Source organism: Equus asinus, chromosome 7 (assembly GCF_041296235.1).
Source record: "Equus asinus isolate D_3611 breed Donkey chromosome 7, EquAss-T2T_v2, whole genome shotgun sequence".
Taxonomy (NCBI): domain Eukaryota; kingdom Metazoa; phylum Chordata; class Mammalia; order Perissodactyla; family Equidae; genus Equus; species Equus asinus.
In genome coordinates this window covers 2,964,170-2,981,426 of record NC_091796.1, presented here as the reverse complement: position 1 = coordinate 2,981,426, position 17,257 = coordinate 2,964,170, and the positions used below count along the sequence as shown (strand labels likewise).

General features: G+C 49.3%; 1 protein-coding gene across 14 annotated transcripts in view; it reads right to left on the bottom strand.

The window, feature by feature from the left end:
* MBP (myelin basic protein) overlaps positions 1-17,257 on the bottom strand; it is a 139,482-nt gene that overhangs the window by 99,779 nt on the left and 22,446 nt on the right. For 10 of the 14 annotated variants that reach the window (XM_070514491.1, XM_070514483.1, XM_070514486.1 and 7 more), the window contains exon 2: positions 9,226-9,301. In XM_070514491.1, the coding sequence (XP_070370592.1) occupies positions 9,226-9,276 (51 nt within the window). In that variant the 5' untranslated portion in view covers positions 9,277-9,301. Of the gene's footprint in view, positions 1-9,225; positions 9,302-9,522; positions 9,590-9,626; positions 9,767-17,257 lie in introns of those variants that run through there. The other 4 variants (XM_070514488.1, XM_070514484.1, XM_070514485.1 and 1 more) reach the window with 3 other exon arrangements.

Here is a 17,257-nt window from a genome sequence, read left to right as displayed (position 1 = left end):
ATCTCTAAGGAAATGCTGTCTACTCTTCAGTCCCCCAAGCTTTTAAACACATATTATACGATTAACTTAAGGATTACCTGAGTTCTCAAAAAAAGTTAGTTAACCTGACTTTCCTAAGAAAATGGAAATTATACATTCACGGGTCTAACAGTTGCCAACACGCTGCAGTCAAGTCAGAAGGTGAAACGGGCGGGCGAGCTCGGTGCTTGGGGCATAGCAGACCCATCACTGGATGCTCCCGGCTGGAGTCTGAGTGACCAGATGGAAGTGAGTGACTTAGTAATTCCGCTTCCTGTTCTAGTCACCTAGACACGGTGACGGGGGTTGGTTTTAACAGGAACTACAGAAGGAAGTGTGACACGGGGAGAAAACCAGCACGTTGGACTGGAGTTTTGCAGGCCTGGGTTCAGCCCAGCTCTCGTCGTTTTCCTGGCAGTGAGCAGGGACAAAGTCCTGTCCGGGGTCACTGGCCAGCATCCTCAGGTCAACCCCTGCAGCAGTCACCTGGCCTGGCCCTGGCCGTGAAGAGGGGGTGCCCTGGACACACTCCACAAACAGGCTGTGCAGTTGGGACCCCCCAATAGCAGCGCTGGTGGGGCCGAGGACACACTCGTGAGCAGAGCTGACAGAGGTCAGGCCCTCACTGAGCTTGAAATCCGTGTGGAGAGGAGAGACGACTGCACGGGGCAGCGCGAGCGAACGATGGTCTATCGCAGAACCCTCTCTCTCGCCTGAGGACGTGTGGCGAGAACAGCGCTTCCTGACAAGGCGAATGCCCTAACGACATCCTACACCTTGGATGAGACGCTGCAGGACTTAGGGTTCCGAAGAGGAATGGCCACGGGGAATTAAACTCCGGATGGAAAAAGTCAGCTCACGCTGGGATGCAGCGGTTTTAAAGGAAACCTATTTTCCCGTCAAAGTGAGAGACTACCTGCACGCTGATGGGAAGAGCTGAGCTGCTTCAGTGCCTTTGCGTATGTCTGCAAACCGAATGTCTCCTTTCTCAGAGTGTCATTCTAATTCCATCTGGAGAGCTCCTCAAGAGAGTGGGTTTAATGATGATTAAGTGCTTGAACCGCTTCTCCAGGGACCTGATCCTCCCTGGAGAGGGGATGCCCGCGGGCCTACTGTTCCCGCATGGCACACACTTGGCTTTGAAGAACAGCTTTAATAATGAGTCCGTTTAATTTGAAACACCAAATAGACTAATAAGTTACTCCCCACTGTAAAATTTATATGTGAATCTAAACTTGGCAAGCTCTCAGACTTCGTTTTGTTTTTTTGTTTTTTTTTTTTTTTGCTGAGGAAGATTTGCCCTGGGCTAACATCCATGCTAATCTCCTTCCATTTTTCAGTATGTGGGCCACCAGCACAGCATGGGCACTGACAGAGTGGTGTAGATCCTCACCCGGGAACAGGATCCAGGCTGCTGAAGCAGAGTGTGAAGTGGAACTTAACCACTAGGCCACTGGGGCTGGCCTTCTCAGATCTTGTTTTCCAGTGTGGTATCTTTTTACTTAAGATGATTAAATCAAAAAATCCAGACACATAGCTAAGTCCTTTGGAGAACTCTGTGAGCCAGCTACCGCCACCAGGAAAAGTAGAGATGAATTTTCCCATCCACAGATGGAAAGCAGGTTCCCCAAATTACTATAATTTCTTGGATTTTCAAAATTTTGAATAGCTCATTGCCTGATCTCCCTCATTTCGGGAAGTGTGGAAGTTCGTCACGATAAACTACTGGTTGTCTTTATTTTCCATGTTTCCCGGTAGTGAAGCTTCTAACTAGCAGCAGCCTCACTGGTTTCCCAGGAGAAAAATAAATAGTGACATTTTAAGCGCTCCCTTCTTCAAGTTCATTCCCATGTGAACTGAGGTCAGTGTTCAAAAACACAAAGCTTAATAATTCAAAAGTCAAGAAATAGCTCTGGGGCCTGGAAATCCCACTCCCTAAAGGAAGGTAGGAAATTGGGGAGCAAAAGGATGCCCAGTCCCCCAGAGACCAGGCCTCTTCCAGAACCTTCCACTGACACCCCAATGGGCAACACTAGTGAGCCCCATGGTGGGCCGGTGTGGGGCAGGGGCAGCCCCAGAGCCCCAAGTGACAGCTGTGGAGGTGAATTCTGGAAGAACACATGCAGAAGGTGCTGGGAACCCCTGTCCTCCACACTGGCCACTTGGGCTGGGCCTGGAGGGTCCGGGTGGACTGACTTGGCCTCTCTCTCTCCTTGAATTCTCCCTCCTGGGCTCCCCTGATTTTCCTCCTACCTCTCCGCTATCAGTCCCCATCGAGGACTCCTTTTCCTCTGCACAACAACAAATGGCGCCAAAGCTCTTTTTCACAGGCTGCTGCTGCTCTGGGAGATGCTGCAAGAAATCATGGAGTTTAGGGCATCACGGGTTCAAGAGGGAAGCAGTGTAGAGCAGCTGACCACAGGAGACAGACCCTTGGCCAGGTTCGTCCTGCTGAACCAAATGTTGTCTCTACGTACACAGCCTGAAAATATGCCAACTTGTGTCAGTAAATTACAAGTCCACCCAGCATCCTCTTAAAAATGGAAATGCCAAAGGAATGTTTAAGGTGCCACCAGCCACTCCCATGGTGATGTGAATTCATCAAGAAGGGCCAGTCTCTTCCCAGCAATGGTTCTTACAGGCACGTTTTGATTGACAGGCATAGCCAGGCAGCTGGAGAACATAGGGCAGTTTGTGGGGTAGGCGGTCCAGGTGGGGCCAAAAGTAGTGGGGTATTCAGAACCCACTGCCTCCAGCGAGGCTGCAAGTGGGAGAGATCCAAAGAAAGGCATTTACATGGGTCCCCCAAGTCAGATGTTTTTCTGGTATTTAAATATTTTGCCCACATTGCCCTAATCCTAAAGAATTGGGGAAGAACCGCTCATGGTCTTCTAAAGTGTTGACCAAGGTAAGTGTCCCTTATCTATTTGTGCTCCTCATAGCTCATTCTCCTGGGCTGTGACTGCACCCCACGCTGGGACCTTGCCCACCCAGGGAAGCCTGGGCCCCAGCCCGCACAGTGCCCCTTGCGCGTCCCGTCACTGTACTGGATGCAGAGTCAGAGCTTTCTTGGTCTCTCCAATTAGATGGTGAGCTATTCTGAGGGCAGACGCAGGATCTTATTTTTCTTTGAAAACAATAACGATAAGAAGAACATCAGTAATAGTAATAGTAACAACACACACTTTCTGTGTCTCTTGTTGGAGGAAATTCGGGGCAACACAGCCTGATAGGTGCTGTGCCGCACACGCAGGGCTCCCTGGCAGCACCCGGTTTAGTCTGTGCCAGACTTCCAGGTCTGAGCCTCCCAGGTTGGGGAGGCGATGACAGCAAAGGACAGAGGAAGACAGGAGACTAGGATGCACTCGGACAAACGTCCCTCTCATGTCCTGAGGTCTCTGGATTTGGACAGATGCAGAGGCCATCCCGAGTCCTCCCGTGCACTGAAGTTTTCTTCCCCACTGCCTTACACTGCATTTACTGGTCCAACCAGGGGACGGACGTGCAGCCGCTGCCATTCACCCATGTCCCCTCCCCGTGCCTGCCCTCCCTCCCGCTCTGCCTCCTCTTCCTCCTCAACTCCCAGCTCTCTCCATCCAAGGGCAGTGGGTGAAAACTCGGACCTATAATCATCTCTCCATAAATGATATTGGGAATTTACAGTTTCTCTTTCTGATTTCATCTCCAGAAAGGCTTTATTTGTCAGGCAGCGGATGAGATGCACAAATGGGTCTGTGAACTGAATCACGAACATTGTGCGGGTTCCTCAGGATGCTCTGCCTGGGGAGGCGGTGGCCACAGGAACAGGCCCGGCTGTGCAGCCTGCCGTCCGGTCCTGCAGCCCCAGCCACACGTGGTCACTGAGTGCCTGACATGTGGCCAGGGCAGACCGCGATATAAGTTGAAAAACACCCCAGAGTTTGAAAACTTAATGCAAGAAAAAGAATTGTGAAATAGTTCATTGATAATTGTTCTATGCTGACCTGACATTTCGGGTTTATTAAGTTAAAGAAAACATATTATATTAAAATTATTTTCTCCTGTCTTTTTACTCTTTTATTGTGACTACTAGAAACTTCTGCTGGTCAGTGCTGACCTAGAGGCCCCCAGACCTGGCTTCAAAGCCCAGCTTCTCCTTTCGTTAGCTCCCGGCCTTGGGCAAGTCACCCACCCAGCTCGGAGTCTCAGTCACCGGTAAAGTAAAGATGATATTTTAAGGGTCAGAAGTGTGGAGAAGGGCTGAACAAACTATCATGAGTGCAGCACGTGGAGGACACAATCCCCAGGCCACCGTGCTGTGCGGACAGAGGGTCCCAGTGAGAGCTCGGGCATGGAAGGTTCTGGACCACTGGCCTCGCCTCCTAGGAGACAAGCTCCATCACAGGCAGCGAGGGGTGCTGGCTGTGAGGGGGCCTGTGAGGGAGGCTGCAGGCAGGGGACTTCAACAGGACACAGCCCGTCTGAGCTAACAGGAAAGACGCGAGAGCCAGAGAAGAGCCGGCCGCTGGTGTGGAGTCCACGCCTGGCAGTAACAGAGGTGTCTTTCTCAGGGTGAGGGGTCAGCCACTGGGGGCGAATACCATCCTGGGCTGGAGACACTTCTTTCCCGAATCTCTCAGACTTTCCAATCATGGCTAGGGCTTACCAAATAACACAGATGTTATAAACTGCATCGTGTTCCCCTAATATCTGTATATGGAACTCCTGGCCCCCAAGACCTCAGCCTGTGACTGTATTTGGAGACAAGGCCTTCAAAGCGTTAATTAAGGTAAAATAACGTCATGTGGTGGGTCCTACTCCACTGTGACTGTGTCCTTACAGGAAGAGATGAGGACACGGACACACACAGAGGGAAGACTCAGAGTGTGAGGACAGGGAGAAGACATGTCTGAAAGCAGAGAGACAGGCCTCGGGAGGAACCCGCCCTGCCGACCCCAGGACGGAGGGAGAGGGCCTGTCTGGGGTTCAGGCCGCCGCCAGCGCTGCTTTGTTACGGCGGCCGAGCTGACTCACACCACATCGACGTGGGTGGCTGGAGAGCCCCCGGGTATCCCTAATGTCACACTGGCTCTGGCTCTGAGAGCCTTCGTGTGTCTAGCACTTACTGAGTCACCGGCTGGGGGCTTAGCTGTCTCCAGAAAACTCAAAAGAGCAAACCCACGGACAGAAGATGGACAACATTCAGAGGAATGCCGAATAAGAGGGAAGCTCGGAGCAGCCTAAGAAGGTGCGCACGCCATGCTGAGCCCCGCTGGCTCCCGGGAACAATGGTCAGGCCCTCCATGCACACTGACAAGGGTGACGAATTCCCAGCAGGCAGCTGAGCCAAACGTCCTATGCACCTGTGGGCTGTGTCCTCCCTCAGTCTAAGGACCATCTGAGGGGCAGCCTGCCCTCAGCCGGGGGAGGCTATTTCCAGCTCGTGGGGCTGGTTTCCTTCCTGGCACCTCTGCGGTGGCCTGCTGAGGACCCACTCGAGGGGCTCCCGCAGCAGGCTCGGCTCTCCCCGGGGTCTCCAGGGCACCTGGGACCCAGCCCTCCATGGTCTGCCAAACACCACCGTAAAAGTGGATGACTGATAAAGAGCTGGCACGTGAGCGAGCCAGAGCTGTTGGGAAACCAAATTCCATCACAACTCTTAAAAACACACGGATCAAAGGTAAACAGGGATTTCTTCATTCTGAGACCAAGAAGGAGTCACTGAAACTGCTCTTGCCTCAGGAATTTGTCGATTCATCTACGTGAGTGAACTGCGTGCCAGGAGTTCAGGCTCCGTGGTTCCTCTGGTGGATGGAGTCTCACTCCCTGACATCTGCCCCCGGGTCTTCTGCTCTCTGATGGGGCAACAACAACAGGGCCGTCGGCCACACCGCTCTCTGCACGTGTCCCACATGACCTGTTGCTAGCAACACAAGATTGGAAAAGGGAGTCCTTTCTTCACCAATCAGAAATTCCAGAGTTACTCCCTTCAGGCAGGTCCCTCTCCCTCTTAGATGCTGGCCTGCCTTCTTCTGGACGAGAGAGAAACCACTGAGCAAATTTCAAGGTGCTGAGTCACGGGGAGAAACCTGAGAACTGGAAGCTGTCGGGTCCTGGCAGGAAGCGACCGCGTGCCCTTGTCTCCTTCCCCAGCACGGGACAGGGGCCTGGCCTAGAGCAAGAAGTCACCACAAAGGACCAAGCCGTTATCCTCCCACCACAGGGCTGCAGGCTCCAGGGGGCAGCGGGATGGGAGGAGGGACAGCTGCTGCCGTGAGTGCTGGAGAAGATGCAAGCTGGGGGGAAAGGAGTGAGCCAGGGGCTCTCTGGGCCAGGACGGGAGCACCTCCTGCAAAGAGGCCAGTGTAGGGGAGGATGGGGAGTGACTTGTGCCTGCAGCTACCCTCCCTGTGAACAGGTCAACAATCGGCACCTGGGACAGACAAAAGCTTTCCTTCAACTCTCTCACAAGTGAAAAAAAAATGCCTCCCAGAATTACATACAGAAACATGCAGAACGGTAAACGACAGGGCAGGAGCTCATGTAACTGTTTCCCACTCTGGTTCCAGTTTAAACGCTGGCCCATGCCATGCCACATCATAGGGCACTCCCTCTGAAAGGAGTCAACTAGTTTCTATCAAGTTACAGAAAAAGGAGCTCCTACAGGTAACAACTATCTACAGGAACTGTTGTTTTTAAACTCCCAATTTTTTATTTGTTTTTAAATCATCGGAATGTTAAAAATTAGATTTCAGAAAACGAAAGCGTAAGTATAGGCTGTACTATTGCTAACAACCTTACTTGGGTAGAAAAAAGCAAATTAAAGATATGTTTTGGTGTTTTACAATGTCAAACAACAGGAAAGAAGCTGCAAGCCACAGAGAGGTTTTTGGAAAGTGGAGTTGCAAATCAGTCATTCTAAGACTTAAAATGCCACACGGTGTGAGCAGGGCTGAGCTCTCTCAGAGGAGCTGGTTTCCACTGTCACTTTTAGTTGGGACTGTCTCCTTGGAGCCCAAACCCAGGGTCTTTATAGCAACTGAGTACATTCCCGGTTCAACGTTATTGTTAATCACAACAAGGAGATCATCAGTTACACTGTTGGAGCGTGAGTTACACAAAGTAACGAGTCATTCCCCATTCGGTCATGCTAGCACCGTCTACGAATTTATAAAATTGGCGCTCTTTTCAATGGAGAGGAGAGGATTCCAAGTCAATAATAACATTATAAAAATATAAATTCCTTCTAGTTCACCTTGGGCCTGCAATCATCAGGCAAGAGACCAGATAAAACTTTTTGTAACTTTAAGATACAATACGACCAAGAGCAGTATGCAACGACTCAGTATGCAATGACTCATTCGCTCTACACAGATGATTTCACATCAAATTATGGAAAATTACCTACTTGGCTGATACAGAAATTGAGTCCAAGTACAGGTCGGAGACAGACCCCTTGCTGCAGAGTTTGTTATTATCAGATGAAAGCTGTGCCACAGACCACAGCAAGGGGGCCTCGAGGCTGCAGCTGGTTCAACCCAGCAGACATTTCTAAGCCCTCTGTGCAAATGGGGGTGGGACTCCACCTTTAGCATCACGATGTTCTGGTGACCGGTCAGTTGTCTTGAGTTGTCACACACACAATTTTATGTTGAGTTAAAGTGTCAAAGAAATCTAATAACTTCCCTTCCCCTCCACAAATTAGGGTGGATTCCAAGTTTCGCACACAACGTCAGGCCTATTTCCTCGTCATCTGAGATGATTCTTGAGTGGTAGAGAAAGGAGTGGACAGAGAGAGGCTATCAGAGACCTTGGAGACTGATGGCCTTGTGAGCATCACCCCTCGTGAGCGGCTCGGGAGGAAGAAGGGTGGGGACCATGATCCCGAGACACCCAGGGACTCCAAGACAGTGCCTAGAATCGTAATCAAGCAGCGGAAGCCGAGGCCTGTGAAACAGGGTGGAAAATGGCCCACGCCACGCTAGAAACACAAAGATTAATTCTGACTGGCAGGGAGGATTCAGATGATGTTTATTTGTGTTTTTCCCATTTGCTCATCTGTCTCATCCAAACATTCCAGAATGAGGATGCGGATGCAGACACCACTGGAGGGCCAGTCCCAGAGAGAGGGCGGTGGGCCTGGAGTCCAGGCTGAGGAGTTCTGGTTTTAGTCTGCATCCTAAGGACTGCCCTAGAAGTTTCTAAGGGTAGGAGGACAATAGCAGAAAACCCTGGCAGCCGCAGCACAGGATGCACGGGAGTGGGAAGACCGAACCCAGGTGGATGGGGGAGCTCTGAAAAGTGCCCGTGTGGGCACCTGGGTCCCAAGCTCCGAGGATGACCGAGGACCCTGGGAGGTTGGAAAACTCCCTGGGTGATTTGAATGTGCAGTGAGGGCTGAGCAGGTCGGAGGGCAGGGGGAAAACTGGGAGAGGCTACGGAGTTCATCTGGACGGGAGGAATCCTCAGGGCTGACCCCAGAGTGCCCGCAGCAGGGGCCAGCTGCAGACTCGGTGGCGCTCTGAGAAAAACCCAAGAATTTTCTGCCCTTTAGCCAAACACCTGGGATTCAGAACAAGTTCTTCCAGCACGTGACCAGGGACTGCCTCAGCGGGGAGTGAAGGTCGAGGCTGAACGCCAAGGGGAGAGAGGCCCACTCTGCAGAGGGAGGGAGCGCGGTGCGGGGAGGGCGCCGGGAAATTAATGCTGCAATTAGGTTCAGGTGCTGACAGAAAATCTGATCGATTTCACCAGTAATAAATTGGTTTAAATTTTCACGATCTTTCAAAGCAGCAGCTAATCAGATAGAGTGAAATTTGGGAATACTTCTACTAAAAAAACAGAAAATGTTGAAAAACAAAAGTATTTTTGCATGAGAGCAAAGGAATTTGATCATCTCTTTTCCACGAAAACCTTCCTGGGGCCTCTAGGACAACTCACACGGAACACGGGCAAGGGGCCTCTGCCTCCTCTTCTCTTTTCCTTCTTCGTTCCTCTTTCTCCTCTCTCTGTTGCTTTTTCCTCCCTCCCTCCCTCCTTCTGTTCCTGTCCACTGCCACGAGATTTCCTGAATAAATTAACAGGGAGGGCCCAGCTTCCCGCAGCTGTCAGGGAAGAGCTGTGGGGACTAAACCTATGCCTTATCCTACTACCGATCAAGAGGATTTGCGTTTAATAACAGACACAAAACGTGCATTTTAAAGATTTTTGAGCCACGCTCATCCTTACCTTATTGCCCTTCTCAGCGCTTAACTCTCGCTTTCCAGCGTGGTTTCCCATGCTGCACCGGTGACCTCTTCAAAAGCTAAAAGGAAAAGAGCAACTGTTAGTCTTAAACTAGTATTTTCAGAGTTTTCGACATTGTTTTGCAAGCAAAGCAACAATCCTGTTAGACACGCTATGCCCATTTCCAAGACGAGAAAACTAAAGCTCCCGAACTCTGGAGACACGCTGGAAGCCTGTTAGGGAATGCGGTTGCCTTTGGATCCAAGGAAAAAAGCTAGAGAACAGGAGAGCTGCCAATACCTAAGTCCTGTTCAGTAACAAACACCCTTCAGCCCGTTTCCTTATCTATAAGACGTCAACCCGTCTCAAGAAATCTTGTGGGCTGTTTCCACACAAATACATACAGACAGAGGAAGTCACACCCGACTCAGGCGTAGTGTCATGAGACAAACCGAGACGCAGAAAAGTGCCAACACTCTCCTAAAAATAAAAGGTACTAAGTTGGTGCTCACTGTGTAGGGAATCGTGTGAACACAGAAACAGCAAGATCAGACCAAGGACAGCTTATCAGACAAGTATCCCAAGAATGTGCAGAATTTCTAGGGAAGATAAAGTTGGAGGAAAAAAAACCCATGTGCTCCTCATTTGTATTTTTTCTTTTTTTCTGAGGAAGATTGGCCCTGCGCTAACATCTGTTGCCAATCTTCCTCTTTTTTTTTCCTCCCCAAAGCCCCAGTACGTAGTTGTATATTCTAGTTGTAGCTCATCCTAGTTCTTCTATGTGGGACACCGCCACAGCATGGCTTGATGAGCAGTGCTAGGTCCACACCCAGGATCCGAACCAGTGAACCCTGGGCCGCTGAAGCAGAGCATGTGAACTTAATCACTCAGCCATGGGGCTGGCCCCCTGTATTTTCTAACTCAAACTTTAGCAGCAAATTCATGATTTTTTTTCTCCAAAAGGCACAAAACCCATTCCAAACGCATTGCTCATCCCACCACATCCTTGTGCCTGTGGTAACCAGGAGCACCACCTATACCGCCACCTCCGACCAGCCACCTGGCTGCACCTGCCCAGGCTTTACCCACAATTACAAAAGGTGATTTTCCACGATGCATTCTTTTTGAAGAACACGTGCATGCCAAGCCCCTCCCGAACGAGGAACAGCCTTCCTTGAAAGGCAACAAAATGAATCGTCTTCTAAAAACGGGAATGGCAGATTTCTGAAATATTACATATGGTCAAAGGAAAGGCAAGTTTTGTTACCCAAAAAGCACACTTCGGAAAACAGGGAGTTGCCTAATAACTGAATTTTCCCACAGTCTCCCCGATTACTATGAAGGACCTGGACGCTCTTCTCCAGAAGGACCCCAGTCCATGCAGGACGCGCAGACGGTTGACAGGCTTGGGGAGAAAGGAAGCAATGGATCTTTGCAGCGACACCTCTGAGTGTGGGTGTGGGGTGTAGGGTGTATGGTGGGTTGTTACCCGGTAGAGACCGTAAACAGCTAGCCACCTTCATGTTATGTAAATGGAAACTGGGGCAGCGAGAACATTTCCAATGAGAGCCCCACGCACAGAGGGATTTTAAAAAGTGCTGTAGTTCAGATGACTTAGATGGAAGCAGAGATAATGTGCTCTGGTAAATCAAAGACGGGTTCCGGTGGTGATAAAAACACTACTAGCTGTGAAGAGTCACGTGACTTCCTCAGGTTTCATGACACAAGAGCGAAAAAAAACCAGTGTTTAAAAATGTATGCTCTTAAAAATTCAGGTCTACTTTTGCAGATAATTTTGGTATCAGGTGGAAGATATCACCTACCTTCCTAATTTATCTAAATTAGACAACAACAACAAAAAACATTGATGGGGTAATCTCACTGGGAAAATGGAGGTTTGGAGCACATAAGGTGCTTTACTTGGTAAGAATGGGTACAAAGAGGAAAGAAAGAATTCTTTTTTGTCCTCTCGGGTCTAAACAGTAGTCAGAGATCATGAACGGGTGTGTTCCTGGCGAGAGATGTGGCTCTGGATGCTGGTGTAGAGCTGCTGTCATTCTGAGGTTTGACCTCTCTTTAATTCCCTGCACTGTTGTTTTAATGAAATACTGACAACTTGCAATATGTGTACAATGCATAGAGCAACAGTGCTTCACACAGCTGTGGCTCTATCTCCCTGTTTAACAAGTAAGAATTAGTCCATTTAAAACTAAGCACAGGTAAAAAAAAGTTAACTTCTTTTCGTTAAAGTTGACAACTTGGACTTTTGGGGGTTTTCCATCTTGGCATAAAGAACCTCATGTTACCATCTATGTTCTCAGCTGGGCAGCATCTCAAACTCAGCAGCCTCTGATCCCTAGTCACCCCCTCTTACTGTCTCCATCTCCTCCTCCCCCTCCTCGGTCCATCTCTCCAGCTGGCAGTAGGCAAATCCCAATGCGATGTTCCCTCCATCCAGAAAACAAATCTCTAAGGATTTAACCTAAATCAGAACAGTGTGGGAACTGTAAATATTTGGGAGTTGCCTGTGGACAAAGGGAGAGCTATTTTTGGACACAGGCCTTTGGAGCACACTGAAATCCGCCACAGATGCTTCCACAGCTCCTCGGAGACAGGTGATGCTTCCTCCAAGCCAGGCTGTTCGGATCAAAACCTTTATAATGCTTCAAAGCAAAACTTTACTGTATATTTGGGATGACTGTTTGTGAAATACTTTAATCAATATTTAGAAAACTCAGGACTATGGGACACAGAATACACCGAAGTAACAAAAGTCCAGGACAGACTTTTGAGTGTGTACAAAACTTGCTAGCTTTGACTGGCATCTCATATTGCCAGAATTGATTTTATAGGTGTCAATTAGAGTAGGCAAGTCTAGCCTTAAATGCACACTTTACACACTGGCAGGAGAGAAAGACAGGAAGAGCGAAGTAATACTGACGTGTGACGGTCTTCTCAGATCAGGGCCCTCCATCGCTGGGAAAACGTTTTCTGAGCATCAGCCCTTGAGACGCATCCCGCAGTACCGCGGTGAAGACAATGGAGAGATGGATGATGGGCAGCTGGCTGCCGTCAGTTACCTCTGCCCGCCTGCCTTGAGAGATGGGAGGGGGCCCTCCAGAAGGCTGTGTGTCTTTCTAGAACTGTGCCTAGGAACTCCCCACCAGCAGCTGGCCTCCGTAACATGCTGAAGAGAACCATCTGCAGGCGAAAGAGCTCGCCGTCGGGAGGTCACATTCATTTCATCGCATTTCTGCAGTTACTCAAACTGAGACAGCAGGAGAAGAATCTGCTGCACATGTGGAATGCCGCATGGAAGCTGGGCTGACTCCGAGCATTTCTGGGTATTGTAAGAGGCTTTTAGTGAAATAACAAAAAAGGGACGTGGGGGCAGGGGCAGTGGAGGGCTAGAGCTGGGAGAGGGGAAGACTTCGGTGGTATCAGGACAGCCACATACTCCTTAGGCTGAAATTCCATTCTAAATGAGATTTCCAAACGGTCCCTGAATTACTGAAAATTTCCATGATGTTTACATGATTATCAACACTTTGTGTTAGCTACAGAGCCAAAACCAAGCACATCCAGTAAAAGTCAGTAATCCAGATTTACTGGAAAGCAATCCCATCCTTACTGTTGGCTTTCATCTTTAATAAGGTGCTCCTAATGCAGCTGAGACTCCTAACCGTCATGGTGGTGGAGGCCCTGGAGGAACAAGGACATCCACACTGGATGGAGACAAGAGAACGGTGATGCTGACATGCTTGGGGGCATGGAGGTGACAACCCCTACCTAGTACTTTAACCAGATAGTTCTACAGGTAGTTCTAAGTCTTTAAAGTGCAGACAGGGCAGTTGAGACCCAGGGCCCAATCCAGGTTCCTGCTGAGTGACCTAGGGCAAGTTCCTCCACCTCTCTGAGCCTCAGTTTCCTATAAAGTGGAAGTAATGGAAACTCCCTCACTGTGCTGCTGAGAATGAAACACACCGTAGGGGCTGGTTAAGGTTGGGTTAGGTTTAGGGTTGGGTTAGGGTGAAGGTGAGCTCTAGGGCTGGATGGTTTCTACCTTTTGCTTCCCTCGCACCAGGTGCATGTTTCTGGGGTGGGTGGGGAGCAGCTGAGGAAACAGCATCCAGCTACCCACGATCGCATGCAAATCGCAGAGACCTTTATGTGGGTTCTCAGATATGTGGACACCCACTCTCGAACTGCCAAGGTGAAGGGAAGGCAAAGCAGTGAAACTCCCAGGGGCCCTTGAGAAGCCCAGAAGCGACACGGCACAATGAGCCATGGCAAGGGAGCCTGCCCGTCACAGACGACCCAGCCCAGGAAGGACGTGGCTTCTGCTGGCTCAAGACTGCACTCGGTGGGGCAGTGGAAAAGAGAAAGAGAAGAGGATACTCGAGAGAGCCGTTCCCCAAACCTCAGAGAGGCCCCCGACACTAGAACGCTCAAGTGGCTATTTCTGAAGTTCCTCTGAGTGTTTTTATAGGCAAGGATATTATTGTGAAACCTTTTGTTTCGGCAAATTTATCGTGAGGTGGAGAAGGCCTCAATCCGAGACTTCCTGGATAGCTGGCTTGTTGGATGAGGTTTCCCGAATCGTCTGCTGTGCCCCCCAACCTCCCAAACGTGAGGAGATGAACAGGCGCGTCAGGTGCAGCAATGCGGGATGGAATTCCTGACGGCGTGGAGTCAATCGTCCGTCACCCGCACTTCAGTGTGCGTTCGGGCTCCTTGGTGATCACCTCCTCTGGCTGTATTTATGCCCGTGTCACAGGAAATGGACCGCGGCCGTACTATTTTTATAGACTTCCAGTCTCAGGCTTTGGTTTCATAAGATGCTGTTGACTGTACAATAGGTATTTTTTTCTTTTGGAGTCCATGTTCATGGAAGCACTCCTAAAATTAATGTTTCTGTGGAGATCCAGGATTCATTCCTCAGAGATTTGCTTTATCCTCACATTTCTACATGCCTTCTATGTTATGCAGTTACAGGAATAACCCTGTAAGCTTTATTCCCATTTTACAGTTGTGAGAGTAGAGTTTGGAAGATGGAATCTAGCTACGAGTGTGTGAGTGCCTCTAGGGATATTTTAGTTAAAACTAGGGATTAGCTGGACATTCTTTACACGAGGAATATGTCTTATACGCAAAAACTGTCACAGTAGGTCTAGACTAGCATAGATTTCAAAGTTACTAATCAACACAATAAAGAGAAGTAAGACCTTACTCCGACAACTGGCCTTGAGAAACTGTATGAATTACAAGAACCTGTTTTTATAAACACCTGTATGCGGATAACCAAGTTTTATAATGAAAACAGCACAGATTTTCTATATTCCCTGCTTAAGATCTTGCAATAGCAGCTGCTGAAAAGTGCATGTGAGGAATTATTTGGATTTTAATTCCATGTCTGCCAATAATTATTTATGGCAGAGCTCAGCAAATTTCATTTCTTGTAGCTTCCTATTTCTCATCCTCGAAAATGGAGACCATCATACCTGCAGTCGGTGACATGGAGAATGGAGGAAGGTAACAGACTGGAAAGCCTCAGGCCCTGACGACATATCAATAACATAATTGCCTTCTGGTCCCTTCCTTAGAGAATGGCTTGTATGTTCCATAAGGTGCCGAATGCAGTATGAGACAAAGAGGAAGTTAATTGTGACTCCAAAGGGCTAGCCTTCCACATTTATCTTAACTGTAAAAGTTCAACTTTCTTGTATTAAAAAATTTTCAATAAATATATTGCTTCATACTCACTAGAGAGCCAGAGGGTGATGTGTCTGTCCATTGGTCTCCCGCACAATTATTTACGTATAATATTTCAGGGTAATTTTTTTCTCTGTTCTACATGCACTTGTGTAAGTGCGAATATTGACAGTAAAAACTCCAGTGGGGTGTCACTTGTGGGGAGGGGCTGAGAAGAAGGACACAGGGGCTGAGGTCTCCCCTGGGCCACAGAGGTGGCACAAGTGGGAAGCCACACGAGTGCTCAGCCCACACCGTCACGAGTTCCCAGGCAGGACAGACAGAAGGTCAGGTGCCTGGGGAGGATGTGAGGGCCTGAGTCACAGCCACCTGGGCAGCGCTATGCAGGTGTGGCGGCCGGCCCGCAGTATCACCTGGAGCTCTTTAGGAATCCACATTCCAGGGCCCCACCCTGGTCCTGCTGAATAGGAATCTGCGTTGGGACCCCGGACTCTGACTTCACAGCTGTGAGGGGGATTTGAGTTTGAGAACCCCGGGCCTTGAGAAGACCCCTACTCTTCCTGACTCACAGAGAGCCTAGTAGAGAGTACAGGATGGTGAGATGGATCAGCCAGAAACTCCACACTGAGACGCCCTCGGGGGATGGCACAGGGTGAAAAGACACAAGCAGACTTAGGAATCGTTGGCCTGGACGCGGCATAAATGTTGTTCCCTTCGTCTGCAAAACAGATAAACCAATACTCCACCCCAGAGTATGCTTTCTTGGGTCTACTTCTAATTATGAATTAGTAAGCCAGAAAAACATACACGTGCTGCTCCTAAAATTGTACATTTTGAAATTTCTCAAAGCAATCTTCTCTAACACCTTACTCTAAATGAACCTCTAGGTTGCATGCTCTCCTGGGATCCCCTTCTTGCCTTCAAAAGACTTGAAGCTGTTGGAAGTTGTGTGTAACTGGCAAAAGTGCGTGTCCTGGCTAGCCTGCAAGTTCCACGGAGGCCAGAAAGAGTCACCCTCTGGTCCTCCACAGGAAGGTTTGCTGACCTCCGAGACAGACAACAGCACCCTTTTAAAAGTGCCCAACAAATAAGATTATGAACTTCCATTTTGCTTTGTTATAAGAACAGAGGTTTCCCACGCTTCGTGGCAGAGGCATCCTCCCCAACGTCCACTTCCCCTTCTTCTGGGGAGAGGCCCCTGCACAGTGGCTGGCAGCGTGGCCGCCCGGCCAGGGACCATGTTTCCCAGGCTTCCCGCAGCCCATGTGGCCATGTGACCACATCTGCAATGGGCCTTCCTCCAGAGACAAGTGTTATGAAACAATCGTTCAATGACCCACTTCACTATGACCGAGGGGCACTCAAAAGAAACTCAAGATGAGACTTCTTTTCTGTGCCTGGAACTATAACACATAGACCCAAACAGGCACATGATAATCCGTTATAAAATGTATAAATTACAATTAATAGTTTTAAATCTACTCACTGGAATCCCCTTACAGTCCTTCCTAGCAAAGAGGATTACTAACATATGCTTATGGCAACAGAATTTTAAAATCCCACCAAGGGGGTAACTTCTACTTTCTCTGCTCTTTAAAATCACTAAAGTGATGTTTTCAACACTCCTTGTACTTCTGCCATTAACCATTAATGGAGCCTTTGCTTTTTACTAGACTTTAAATGTAAATGGATGTCACTGTTACTACCACTGTTACAACTGCTCCCTAACCTCTTCACTGGGTCCCAGCGGCTCTCAGCATCTTGTTCCTAGAGGCCAGCAGTGCCGGCACCCAGGAAGCACCCAGCAAACACAGGCCGAAAGGGTGGATGTGGGGGTCCTTGGGGTGAAACACATCCATCACCCAGAATTGGCTGAGGAGCCACCCAGTGCTTAGGGGCCTGTTTTTGTATTTTGGAGGTGGCCTCACTGCACACTCTGGAAGAGTGAAAAGTGAGGGACAGATGATTGTGGATTTGCACACACCAGAAGGGGCTTCTCTGACCTCTGAATTGTGTACCGAATATTGAGAGAGAAACTGTAGGATTTAGATTGATGGGAGAGTGTAGACAGGGTGCCCCAGGAATGGGAGAACCTGAATAAGGGTAATAAAAGAGGAAACAGTGGAAATTCCAAAGGGGCATCCTCATTTCCTTTTTGGGAAAGCTAAATACACAACAGAATGAACCCTCCGGAGAGCTGTGGGCTGACCGCCCGGGAGAGGCCTCCTCTCCAGACCCAGGGCTGACGCGCCTGGGCCCACAGAGCCAACCCACTGGGCCTGGGACTCGGCAGCTGGTGCTTCCTCAGAGGCCCCCTTCTGCA